Raw genomic sequence first — 11,503 nt, forward strand, 5'->3', positions numbered from 1 at the left:
GGAACTTAAAATTATTTTTAGATTATTTATTATTATATTATTAAATTTTTCCAATTTAGAAGACATTCCCATACTATAAAAAGATAAAAAATCCTTACTCCTGCATCAGGGATATGTGCTACATAATTTGCCCTCGAGTCTTCTTCCCAAGGTATATCACCTGTTGGGTCCCTCATAAAATTAACCATAGATGACAGAGTTTCCTTTCTATCATAATCTTTATTAAAATCGCCGTCTTTGTAATGTTTTAGTATGTAAGGATCTGGAGCTACTTTCAACTTTTTACACATCTTTTTTGCTTCTCTAAATATGTATAAGATAGTATTTACTTAATTAAAAAAAAATAATGTGCATACCCTGAACAATCTATTAAAACCATTGTACCATGTCCCTTAATAACTTCTGCAGCTTCTTTAAAAACTTTAACCAATTGATTTGATTGCTTAATAGAACTAGTAAAGCAAACTAATACATTGGTTTTAGTTCGAAGAAGCTTCTTAAAGTCCTTTATGTCTACGATACTTTCAATCACTGCATTTTTTGAATTCACTTTGGCTTTATAGTGGGATGTGAAAAGTACTAGAAACTAATAGCAATCAATCGTTTTATACGTAATTTATCCGTCATATAAAACTTACTAAAAACACAACTTGTAGAACTTTCATACTACACTTATACACAACAAAATTTAAAAATAAAATTAAATATCAGCTTATTCACTTATTAGCCTTTACTCATAATACATAAAACAACAACATTAATAACGTTCTAAATAAAGTTTTTACTGGCAATATAAGTGAGTAATGAGTACAACCTATACGATTCACAACAGTTTAATTGTTCTAACCTAACCTTATTATTATCTTATTATCAACCGGTAATTTTTAGGAAGATACAGAAACACCAGGATTGCAATTATTAAAAGTTATATCGAAACATCTTGCATCGAATATTTCATAACATTTTGGCATAATTACAGAATAAGAATCTTATATCTTCTTAATAAATATTGCTCCTGTTTAATAAAATAATACTGATGTAAAAATTTATTTTGCGCTACAATTAGAAAGTAAAAGCTAAAATTTAAATAATCAGTAATAAAAAAAATCGATGCAGCAAGAAAGAAAACGGGACAAATTACCTACAAACATACTTAAATGAACTAACAAAAGTGTCTATGTGATTTTATTTTATTTACGATTAGTTTCGATTAGTTTCAATTTGGTTTTCATTTGTAAAAAATTGAAAATCAGGTTCTCGAAAAAGTTTCGTTAAAATATAGGTGTTACCTAATCCACAGATGCATGGGAGATGTGTCCCTTCTGATAATTTAGCAAAGAACAAAAATGAACAGGTATATTAATCTTTTTGAGCTTAAATGTTGAATTGATAAATTCGAAGTATAATCAGGAAATTTACTCATTTTTATCTGCTAATGCCGTTTTCTTTTTCAAACTGTTTAATGTAAAAACGATTTTGTATACTGAAGGTTTTTTAGTACTAAATTTAGCACTATCTCCTTAATAACTTACAGACATTATAATGTGCCAAAAATAAAAAAATGTTAACATTAAATTTTGGAAAATAATAGTGAAAAATTACCACAAATTTTTAAATACTCGTTTATTTCTTCTCATATGCATGTTATTTTTAATTTAAATGTAGAACTCCACAGCAGGTAGGATGCAGGTAAGATTAAATTTTATTACTCAATTCAATATATTGTCTATTTTGCTCATATCTGTCTATTTTTAGAAAGGATTAGTAAATTTTAAAATTTTTAGAATTGCTTAATCAACTTTGTTGTTTTTTGCCTTACTTCTTCTACAATGTAATAAGTGTTAACAGTGATTCTGGATCGCAAGGCTATGCACAGTGGCCTCTAAATCCATCAGCTTATCAAAACACGGCAAATGATCAAGTTGATTGGGCTGCATTAGCACAGCAATGGATTATCATGAAAGAAGCCGGACCTCCAGTCCCAGATCAAATTGCATCAACTGCTGTTCGTCCATTGATCGAAAAACAACCAAGCAAACAAAACTTAACCGAAGCTGGAGAAGCACCGATGGACGTGGAAAACGAGAAAGATGAACCAGTTCTTCCCCCATGGAATGATAACAGTGTTTCAAGTGATAGTTCATGGAGTTGGAATCAACAGCAACAACAGTGGAACTGGGCTAACACATGGACCCCTCCTTCAGGTGTTCCACCTCCTGGTCCTCCACCTCTAAAGGCCCCATTACTACCTACTCCCGCACCTTTTAATCAATACAATTCTACAACTGATTCGTCAGTAAATGAAAATTATGGAGGGTAAGTCTCAACATATGATATGATATAAAGTTTAACAATGTAATGTACTATAATCATAATGTTTACAAATCTGAGATTATAAAAATTTTTAATTAACATCCTGAATGAATAATTCAAATGAAGATAATAAAAATATATCAATTATTAGTTACAGTACAGTGTCAAATGATTACACTACTGGCTATTGGACAACATCAAATGCAGCTAAAATAAAACCTCATAATAAACGTTACAGTAAAGTTAATGTACCAAGGCCTGCACCTGTTAATGCCCCTGAACCTGTTACTTTGGATGCAAACAAACGTAAACAACTTCCAGCTTGGATAAGAGAAGGTGCATTAATTCACTTTTTGTCATTGGTTATTTATTAAATTGTTTGAAAATGTAAATGTTTCTTAGGATTAGAAAAAATGGAAAGGGACAAACAAAAAATGCTTGAAAAGGAACGCGAACGATTGGAAAGAGAACAACAAGTAGAAAAGACAACTGTTGATCAAACTGAAGCCATGGAAATTATAAGATCAACAGTAAAACAAAAAGAAAGTAAAAGTAAATTTGTGAGTTTTGATACTTCAGGGTTCTAAAGTAGCATTTATTAACTATTACATTAATTTAGGAGAGCGATGAAGAGCCTTGTGATCATGAAAGTGATGGTAAAAGAACTCCAGAAGTGCCAAAACTATCCCAGGAAGACTTGGTAAGAAATATCTGTAATAAATAATATTCAGGTATATGCTATATCCTTTAGATAAAAGATATTTTTACTTTGTACATAAAACCCTATCAAACTTTTGAAGTACTGTTGTTACCAACAAACATCACTAAATGGCGATGTACTGCCTGTTGCTTGATAAATCATTTTCCTTTTATTTCAATAAATCTACTACAACGCTTGCGTTATAAGCAGTTTTCGAAACGACAGCTATTGCTCGACTAACAGAAGCTCTTACATGCTAGCCGAATTCAGTCCGGCTTTTTAATCCAGGATTGGACTAATCTCTTTTATCTGCTGTTAAGTATCACTGGTATCAAGTAAACATCCGAAACATATAACACGGAAAGGTATCAACACAACAATCGCATTCAACATAGTGTTACCCTCCCCTACCATCATCTATTAAACTTGGCATAAATTACAACGCTGCAGTGCTGCAGCTCTGGCGGTCTTTCATACCCCAAAGTTTAAGGCATCTCGAATTGATAAAACTATGCAAAAACTATAATAGTTTCACTAGTCACATTTATAGATAGGTGCATATCAACTTATGCGGCCTCCTTTCTTATTGCTTAATTTAAATAATATAATCCTCTCATAGTAAAAAGGTTCCCCACATCTGGCTTAGAGCATGCTGATGAGAAGTGGGCAGACTAGTGATTTGCATTTGAAAATATGCTTCCGTTCACTTAAGCCCTTTCATGTATGTACATGTAAATCTGAAGTCCTGGTCCACGTCTGGTGGTTTCGATAAATTAAAAAGACCAAGAACTTAAATGTTTATGCTTATATTATTATTAAATACATCATATTTATTTTACTTTTCTTTTTAATTTAGATGCTCAAAGTTCGACGTACAATGACAGAGATCTTGCTAAAGGTGACAAATAAGCAAATACTGGAAATATGTAAGGAAGAATTGCAAAGACATTTAAGAAAAAATAAAGGTATCGTTCGGTAAAATTAAGTTCTTACAATTTTTTCAAATAGATTATCTGACCAAATAAATATTTAATATTATTCTCCCTCCAGCATTCAACTTTGTGCTCGATTTATACCTACAGAATGTTTTATTATATTTTATATTGTTTCCATTACTCCAATTAAAAAAGATATTGTTTCTGATATAACTTCGCTATTAAGAAAAAAGAAGATCACTAAAATTTCGTGTAATAAGTAATGTTTTTAATTCACTTGTTCAGTTCATGTAGAAAAACAAAAATTCAATTAGTTCTTAATATATATTTTCAAAATCTTCGAAGATGTAAAACTATAAGTGGACTTTCTCGAATTCACTCTTTTTTAATTATCAAATGCTTCCTGATTTAAAGGATAAATAATGTTATTAGGGTAGTTTATTGAATGAATAAAGTAACAATAACCATGGTGATTTGTCCCTTGATATGTTTATTTAATTTAATAAGTAAAATGTAAAATCTATGGATTGGGGCTCTCTAAGTTTTCGTTACTTCTTATAGGCTTGTAAGTAAGCATAAACAGCTTTTTTTATAAAATAATAATCCCAAAAGTAATCTAATTGTATAAAATAAAGATGTGATTTGGTTAATCAAACTAACTAACTAAATAAATTGAATTACTGAATCAATGATTACTCTATATTGTATGAAAGGTTAGGTAATTTACGTAGAAGGTATAAAGTGGAAATGTGAAACATAATAAACCATTCTGTTGTTAATTTCTTGGTGCAAATGTTGTCAGATATAATTACGAATGACGATGGAAATCAATTTGTAATATGTAATCTGAATTCTTCTATCCCCATCTCTATGTCTGTTTGTTTCACCCTTCCCCCTACTTTCTGTGACGCTTTAGTGTTTCATTTTAATGAGAATGTTGGCAGGATTAATGTATGGAAATAGCTAATGTGTTATGTTTAATAAACTTCAGCATCAGATCAGAGCGTATCCGCACCGAGCGGAACCAACATTACGAACAGACTCGGTAAGTTACTTAAAATTCATTTCCCCACCTCCTTCATAGGAGTCCCACTTTAGTCAATCGATAATTAAAAAAAAGAGCAAAGGCTAAATAAATTAATCCTGGGTTTTATTCGTTATTTTTTTTATAAGATATATTAGCAGCTTCACGTTAAATTTAATTAAAAACAATTATTTAAAATAAAGTTTATTGTTGTATCCCCTTGTATGGTTGCCCACGTATAAGTCAGTTATCATCCATTTAGTTCTACAATTGTTTCAAAAGTGGGGCTTCTTTCAAATCTGCTGTAGCTTGAAATATTCATTACCTATTAAACAATCAAATAGAGGAAAAATAAAAGGTATAGGATCTACTCGTACTTCTCATATTGTAAGAAATAAGCAATAACATTTTCTTGAAAAATGAAGTAGATACTGTTCATATTTATAACTTTAAGATTGGCATTATCATGAGTAGCTTTGAACTATTAGGACTTGGAATGTATGAAGACATGGAAAGTAGCAGTGATAACAGCAGCGACGAACAAGAAAGAAAAAGTTATGATTCAGATACTGAACTAAAGGTTAGTATAATTTAAATAATTGCAAATATGAAATTTTCAATTGGTTTTACAAAGTTTTGTTTACACGCATTTGATGTGATGTTAAAGTTTTCTGTAGATTTTACCGTTCGTTATTAATTGGATTGGATCTAAGTATTCTGTGATTTTAAAAATCAGTCACTTTGACAAGACCTTATGCAATTATACTTATCATACTGTAAATATGTAATTGTAATTGTGGGATAAGTTGAATAGTTATTTTAAACTATTGAAATATTAAAAATAACTGCTATGAAATGATGACATCTAATGTTTGGCAAATTTATCATGTAAATGGTCATGAACAGACTTTTAAACAACCTCATTCCAACGCTCTAATGCATATTAATTTTGTTTCTCACAAGAATACTATAAGGAAGAAAAAAGCAGAGTTTTCCAAGACAGAACGTCTTATTGAAGAAAAATTATCGGCAGCCGAAAGAAACCGTGATGATAGCAGGGCTGGTACACCCAGAGACGACATTAATGAATCACAGGTAGACGCAAACAATCAAGGTCAGTACTTAACTTTAATAAAAAAAACACCCTCTTCATCTCAACGAATCGCGATAGACAGCTTTTGCCTCCAACTGTGCCGATTTGAATCTGATAATAATCACTTATCCATTATTCCCCATTTGCAAAACAAAATTGTTTTTTTTAAATAGTTCTTATATGTGAAATTGAAAGCCTGTTTTTCGACACTTGTCCAAATATTTAAATCGGCATTGTCATAAGGCAGAAACTTGGTGTAAGTCACAATCTGTTTGTTTCCTGGACGAGCGCTTTGTCATTGCAGGGTCTAAAAGAAGACCCAGTAATGGTTCTGATCGTCAGAAACGTTGCGTTTCATCTCGCAGTTCGTCGACCTCTTCTTCTTCATCCGTGAGCAATGCTGAAAGCGAAAAATTGAAACGACGTTCAACTCAAAGGAAGTCGACCAGAAGAAGCAGATCATCTTACGAAGCCAACAGCGATTGCGGCGGATATTCTAGTAGTGAAAGCAGCAAGTCCCGAACTCCGGAAACAAGATTCCAACGACAAATATCAAGAGAGAGCGAGAAATCAAAACCTGAGCCAACCTCGAATACAAAGCGTCGCCGAAAGCAATCGAAGTCACCCGATCGAAGACGAAAACAGTCGAAATCGCCCGATCGTCGGCGAAAACAATCGAAATCGCCTGGGAGACGTCGTTCGTCTTCGACGGAAAAGGTCGAAAAACGCAAACCATCTTCACATCGCATCAAACAGCCTAACAGGCGATCACGTTCTATACGATCTAGGTCAAAAGATAGACGTTCAAGGTCATCATCGATGAGATCACGAAGATCAGACTCTCATTCACGTCACGCCCGTTCTAGATCAAGAAAGAGAACAAGGACTCGATCTAGATCGAGGGAATCGAAGCACTACAAACGTGATTCTGGATCGAAATACGGTGGAAGAAGATCGGAAGACAGAAAATCGAGACGCACCAGGTCTAGATCCAGATCACGCAATAGAAACGATAGAACGAGAAGAAGGTCTTCGTCAAGACGCAGATCACCTGTGTCGCGCATCAGGTATCACAGATCTCGAACGCGAAGTCGCAGTAGGGGTAAGAGGTCAGAGAGACGTTGAGAATGCTGCGATAGTGTCAGCAGGTTGTGTATTTTCATTCTTTTTTTATTTTACCATTTGTGTGTTGGTAGAGGGCTGGTCTCCTAAATACAAGGAACCTTACCATTAGTCTTAATTACCATTCTAATAAATTAATTGTTATTAAAATGTTCCGTGGTAATAACTCACAAAATAATTGTGTGTGATGATCTTCAGATGTCTTACGATTTCTTATGTGGTTGACGTATTAAGAACAAAAAGTATAAATTACTATTTATTACTAATCTTGGCAACTAAGACAATGCGACGTTTATTTAAAGATTTCTGAAGATTCCTACTTGCAAGAAATATGATTTTAACAAGGTAAATAGTGGTAAGGTTCCCTTTTTTGTAAATAATAACCAAGATTTACATATTTCAGGAGTACCTATCATTAATTATTAATTTTCTGAAAGCAATATTTTTTCTTTTTTTATGAATAGATCGGATTAACTAACAGTAAAAATTAAAAACCCCACATTTTGTCCCTAGGTGTTTTGCTTGCCTAAATTTAGTGAATTTATTTTGAAGTGATCTACACAAAAGTGTAATATTTATTTATTAAAAAATCTTAAAACTTAGAGGCGTAAACAAAAGGAGCCATGAGAGTGACCCCTCCTCAAAAAAATAAAATTGTACGATAAATCAAGTAGGTGTCCAGCTGGACGAACTGCGAGACTTTAAAAAATGTATTTAATGGAAACCATTGAGACTTTGTAATTTTGTAAATGATGTGAAGAGGAATCTTAAAAGCGTTTATAATTCAGGCAAACAAATTCACGTATTTATACACAAAAATATGTGTAGTAATGATTTGTGTTTAACTTTTTTGGTATGACTCCCACAGAAAATGGTTAAATACGCGCCTAGTAAAACATTGATAATTATTCGGCAAAGTAATATTTTTGTGTTTCTTCATATTAAAAAGTTTTGCTTTAAAATTCCAAATTTTATTTTAAGTAAAATTAATTTGTGATACCAAGGTATTAGGACGTTGTTTATAAAAATTAAATGGTGAGTTGATTATTGATATATATAGGATTTAATTAATAAACTTCGATCATTTAGTTCAAAATAAGCTAGTGAAATTTTTGTCATAATAGTTTTCAGGATTTATTAAATTATGTAAAGCAATTTTGTACATAAAACTTTCTCTGAACACCTTGTATATATTAAAATAATTTACAATTATGAATTCATAAATTTGTTCTTTTTAGAAAAGTTTCAACATATTTCTTAGGTGAAAGTATAAACCAGTGCCATTCTAGGTCCAATTCTCCAATACAAACGTTTTAAATGTGCATATTTATATATTTCTTCTTGTTCAGGTTCGTAAAACATTTGAATTCATCTTTCTTCCAAGCTGAAGAGGAGGTGCTAGTAAAGTTCTTACATACTTCCTTTTTATTACTTTAACAATGAATATTTATATTTAAAGTTTTAATTAAGTTGAAATTTATACTTAACAGATTGGAATCCGATGTTTGTTGTCAATAATAAAATTACATAATTGGAAATATAGTTTTGTCTTTAGTTGTTTACAAAAATGTAACCATTAGAAATTATCTTTCTATATTTGTTTATTGATGCGACCAATTAATGTATTATACTCAAAAGGTTTGCTTAAAGTGGTGTCTTTATCAGTGATGGGTGTGTATTAGGTAATCATAAACAGTAGCACAAAGTCGAAATTTCTGTTACATATTCCAAGTTTTAATTAATTTGTATAAATAAAGAGCCAAAAAAGCCCGTATTCGTATGTTTTAGAACTTCTAATAAGCTATACGTGATTCAGCCGTTTTGGTGGCCGTGGGCAGATATTTGTAGATGTGGACGATAAAAAAAAAAAAAAAGAAATAGGCGAGATAGGTTGGTAGGACACCTTCTCAGGCATGAGGTAGAGGTAGACCTAGATTAGATTACTGTTCGCAAATAGTTAAGGATGTGGGCTGTTCTAGTTTTAGGGAAATGCGAAGTTTAGCTCAGGATAGGAAAGAGTGGAGGTGCGTGTCCAACCAGTCTTAGGACTGATGACCTTATGATGATGATGTGGACGATAAGTGTCCATGTTTATCTCTTTCATTTCTATACGTTTAAAGAATTCTAGTTGGTTGATTCCCGAAAGATCGACAAGACTATTCAAACGGACAACATAAGCAGTTGTTGCTATAATGTAAATTTGAAGAGTTAAGGGAGATATAGGGTTTGAAAGCAGGTGCTCTTCGACTATTATAAGAGTGGAATGAAATGAATAGTTAAATTAATAGTAAAAATTGAACACTATTGGATCTGTATGTGTGATTATACAATTGTTATTACAGAAACCACTTAGAACTAATTCAAGTCGAAATTATATTTTTAATTGTAATCTAAAGATTTGCTATTAATTTATAGAATTATATGAACCAATTAAACCTCTAACAAAAAATATTGAAAGAAAAAAGTAAACCCATTGAAAAACCTACTAAAGCTAATTTATCAGTAAACATGCCAACGTACATTCACTTTTTTTATTGTTACAATGCGTATATTTTATTTGACTTAATTTTTAAACTATATTACTAAAAGAAAAACTTTTTAATTTTAAATCACAGACTTTATTTTTAATGGTAATTATAAATAAATTTTCTATTTTACTGTTTACGCAACTTCCACTGTTTACGAGTTTTTACTAAATCCATTATAATTGCTTCCACATAATGGGAAGATATTTTACAAAGATATCGATTTTATTATTCAATGATAATATCAAAGCAATTAAAGTGTGAAATTAATAATTTTGCATGCTTTATTTCAAAACTTTTGCGTTCTGTATTATTGAGAGATAATACCAATCTTTATACTTTTTTACAGTTGACAATAAGTTTGCTCCTACAAGCATACCATTGTATAATTCAATTTTATTTTTTTATTTGATGACGGTGATGCGCCGTTATTGTTATTGACGATATACAAACTACATAGGTACATTAAAAAAATATTCATTTTCCCAGCCTCTGCTCACATTTACTATATCTGTATAATAATTTTATAAATATATCTTGGGTAAAAGGAGTATGTCTTTCTAGATTGATAAATTCAGTTAATCTTAATTGCCATGGGGGATATCCCCATGTAGTACATTTTCTACTACAATAAATTGCTAAGTCTGGGTCTGGAAATTCGAAATGTTTTTTTACAAAATCATCAACAAGCTCAATACTGATGTCTTTCTTCAAATCAACAAGTTCTTCAGCTGCTCTTGCAATTAATGGTTTCCCGTCATTTGGGGTTAAAATTTTTACATGAATTTTTCTTCCCACAAACCCATTTTTATAAGCACTTACTTTACTATCATACCAAACAACATGATCTCTATCTTTCATCATTTTAGAAACTACTTCTCGAAAACTATCTTCTTTCTGTTTAAAATCCCCTAAAATTGTTAAATAAATGTAGGTATAGTAATCGAAAATAAGTTTAACTTGGATAAATAATGAAAAATAAACATCACCTGATAAACTCAAACAAAATTTATATATGATCAAAAATATAAGTATAATGCAGAAATACCTTTATGATCAAAAAAGCTTATAAAATTTATTCCAGTAAAAAGGCTCCATATCACAACATTTGCCAATTCCTGAAAGGATAGTGCTTCATCCCCTAAGATCACTGTTAGATGGTTAGGAATTTTTTTTAGCCGTAGCACGGGTTGAAATGGATTTTTACTACATTTATTTGAATATTCATAAATAAAATATAATATTTTTTTGTAATAAAACGTAATTACATCATATACGTTTCCTACTACTGTCCACAATGTATGTATTAAAATATACACAACTTTGTAAAATAATGGTTGTTTAACAACAGTCTTATTGTTATACACTACCTCCATGGCATACTATAATTAGCGATAAGTTTTTAATTTCTTATTATTTTTAATTTACACCTTGAAAACACATGACTCGCATCACTACACGCTGTACAGTTAATACATGGATGATACATGGTTAAAAGTTAACGTCATTTTGAAGATAAGAGCTTACGCGTTGTAGATATTTGATTGGCGGCGGCTTCTGTAGTTTAAATGACCATCGCTGGTAGTTCGAATACTGTTCACGACCAAGAGTTATGAGTCTCCATTCTTCTCAAAGTATTAACGCCATCTACTGACAAAACTTTACTTGCTATCCATAAATAAAATTTCCCCAGAGAGTATATACTGACTGAATAGCCCATGTTTCCTAATGATTTTACTATAACTTTAATATTTAAAAATTTGTCGTCAATGTAAGCAGTGAGAAAACCTT

General features: G+C 31.3%; 3 protein-coding genes across 6 annotated transcripts in view; 1 reads left to right on the top strand and 2 right to left on the bottom strand.

The window, feature by feature from the left end:
* The window catches only part of LOC108742586 (protein disulfide-isomerase A5), an 18,409-nt gene extending 17,535 nt beyond the window's left edge, over window positions 1-874 (bottom strand). The window contains exons 1-3 of the mRNA XM_025977026.1: window positions 639-874; window positions 357-586; window positions 99-303 (exon numbers count right to left, since the gene is read on the bottom strand). Of these exons, the coding sequence (XP_025832811.1) occupies window positions 99-303; window positions 357-586; window positions 639-665 (462 nt within the window). The 5' untranslated portion in view covers window positions 666-874. The remainder of the gene's footprint in view (window positions 1-98; window positions 304-356; window positions 587-638) is intronic.
* Window positions 875-1,179: 305 nt separating this feature from the next.
* Window positions 1,180-8,729, top strand: LOC112905158 (arginine/serine-rich protein PNISR-like). 3 transcript variants are annotated; one of them, XM_025977024.1, is made up of 12 exons: window positions 1,180-1,354; window positions 1,666-1,689; window positions 1,849-2,316; window positions 2,465-2,649; window positions 2,716-2,873; window positions 2,933-3,013; window positions 3,870-3,978; window positions 4,940-4,993; window positions 5,461-5,552; window positions 5,936-6,086; window positions 6,370-7,213; window positions 8,537-8,729. In XM_025977024.1, exons 1-11 carry the CDS (start codon window positions 1,347-1,349, stop codon window positions 7,188-7,190), a joined length of 2,151 nt encoding a protein of 716 aa, XP_025832809.1. In that variant the 5' UTR covers window positions 1,180-1,346; the 3' UTR covers window positions 7,191-7,213; window positions 8,537-8,729. The 3 variants fall into 3 exon arrangements, with proteins under 3 accessions (XP_025832809.1, XP_025832808.1, XP_025832810.1); XM_025977023.1 differs by having other exon boundaries at window positions 6,370-8,729; XM_025977025.1 differs by lacking the exon at window positions 1,666-1,689 and having other exon boundaries at window positions 6,370-8,729.
* A 1,069-nt stretch (window positions 8,730-9,798) lies between these two features.
* On the bottom strand, window positions 9,799-11,277 carry LOC108742587 (dehydrodolichyl diphosphate synthase complex subunit nus1). Of its 2 annotated transcripts, XM_018477854.2 has the most exons (3): window positions 10,981-11,071; window positions 10,761-10,918; window positions 9,799-10,623 (listed from the first exon to the last, which is right to left on the bottom strand). In XM_018477854.2, the coding sequence occupies exons 1-3, from the start codon at window positions 10,983-10,985 to the stop codon at window positions 10,190-10,192; spliced, it is 597 nt and encodes a 198-aa protein (XP_018333356.1). In that variant the 5' UTR covers window positions 10,986-11,071; the 3' UTR covers window positions 9,799-10,189. The 2 variants fall into 2 exon arrangements, with proteins under 2 accessions (XP_018333356.1, XP_018333355.1); XM_018477853.2 differs by having other exon boundaries at window positions 10,761-11,277.
* Between the last annotated feature and the right edge of the window lie 226 nt (window positions 11,278-11,503).

This window comes from Agrilus planipennis, unplaced genomic scaffold (assembly GCF_000699045.2).
Source record: "Agrilus planipennis isolate EAB-ADULT unplaced genomic scaffold, Apla_2.0 scaffold205, whole genome shotgun sequence".
NCBI lineage: Eukaryota > Metazoa > Arthropoda > Insecta > Coleoptera > Buprestidae > Agrilus > Agrilus planipennis.

Bases quoted from the DNA above. Each gene is read 5' to 3' on its own strand.
- LOC112905158 (XM_025977023.1), top strand. The intron at 2,874-2,932 runs GTGAGTTTTGAT...ACATTAATTTAG, and splicing joins AAGAAAGTAAAAGTAAATTT to GAGAGCGATGAAGAGCCTTG. The intron at 3,979-4,939 runs GTATCGTTCGGT...AATAAACTTCAG, and splicing joins ACATTTAAGAAAAAATAAAG to CATCAGATCAGAGCGTATCC.
- LOC108742587 (XM_018477853.2), bottom strand. From the start codon at position 11,088: ATGGAGGTAGTGTATAACAATAAGACTGTTGTTAAACAACCATTATTT. The intron at 10,624-10,760 runs GTATTTCTGCAT...TAACAATTTTAG, and splicing joins AAGCTTTTTTGATCATAAAG to GGGATTTTAAACAGAAAGAA.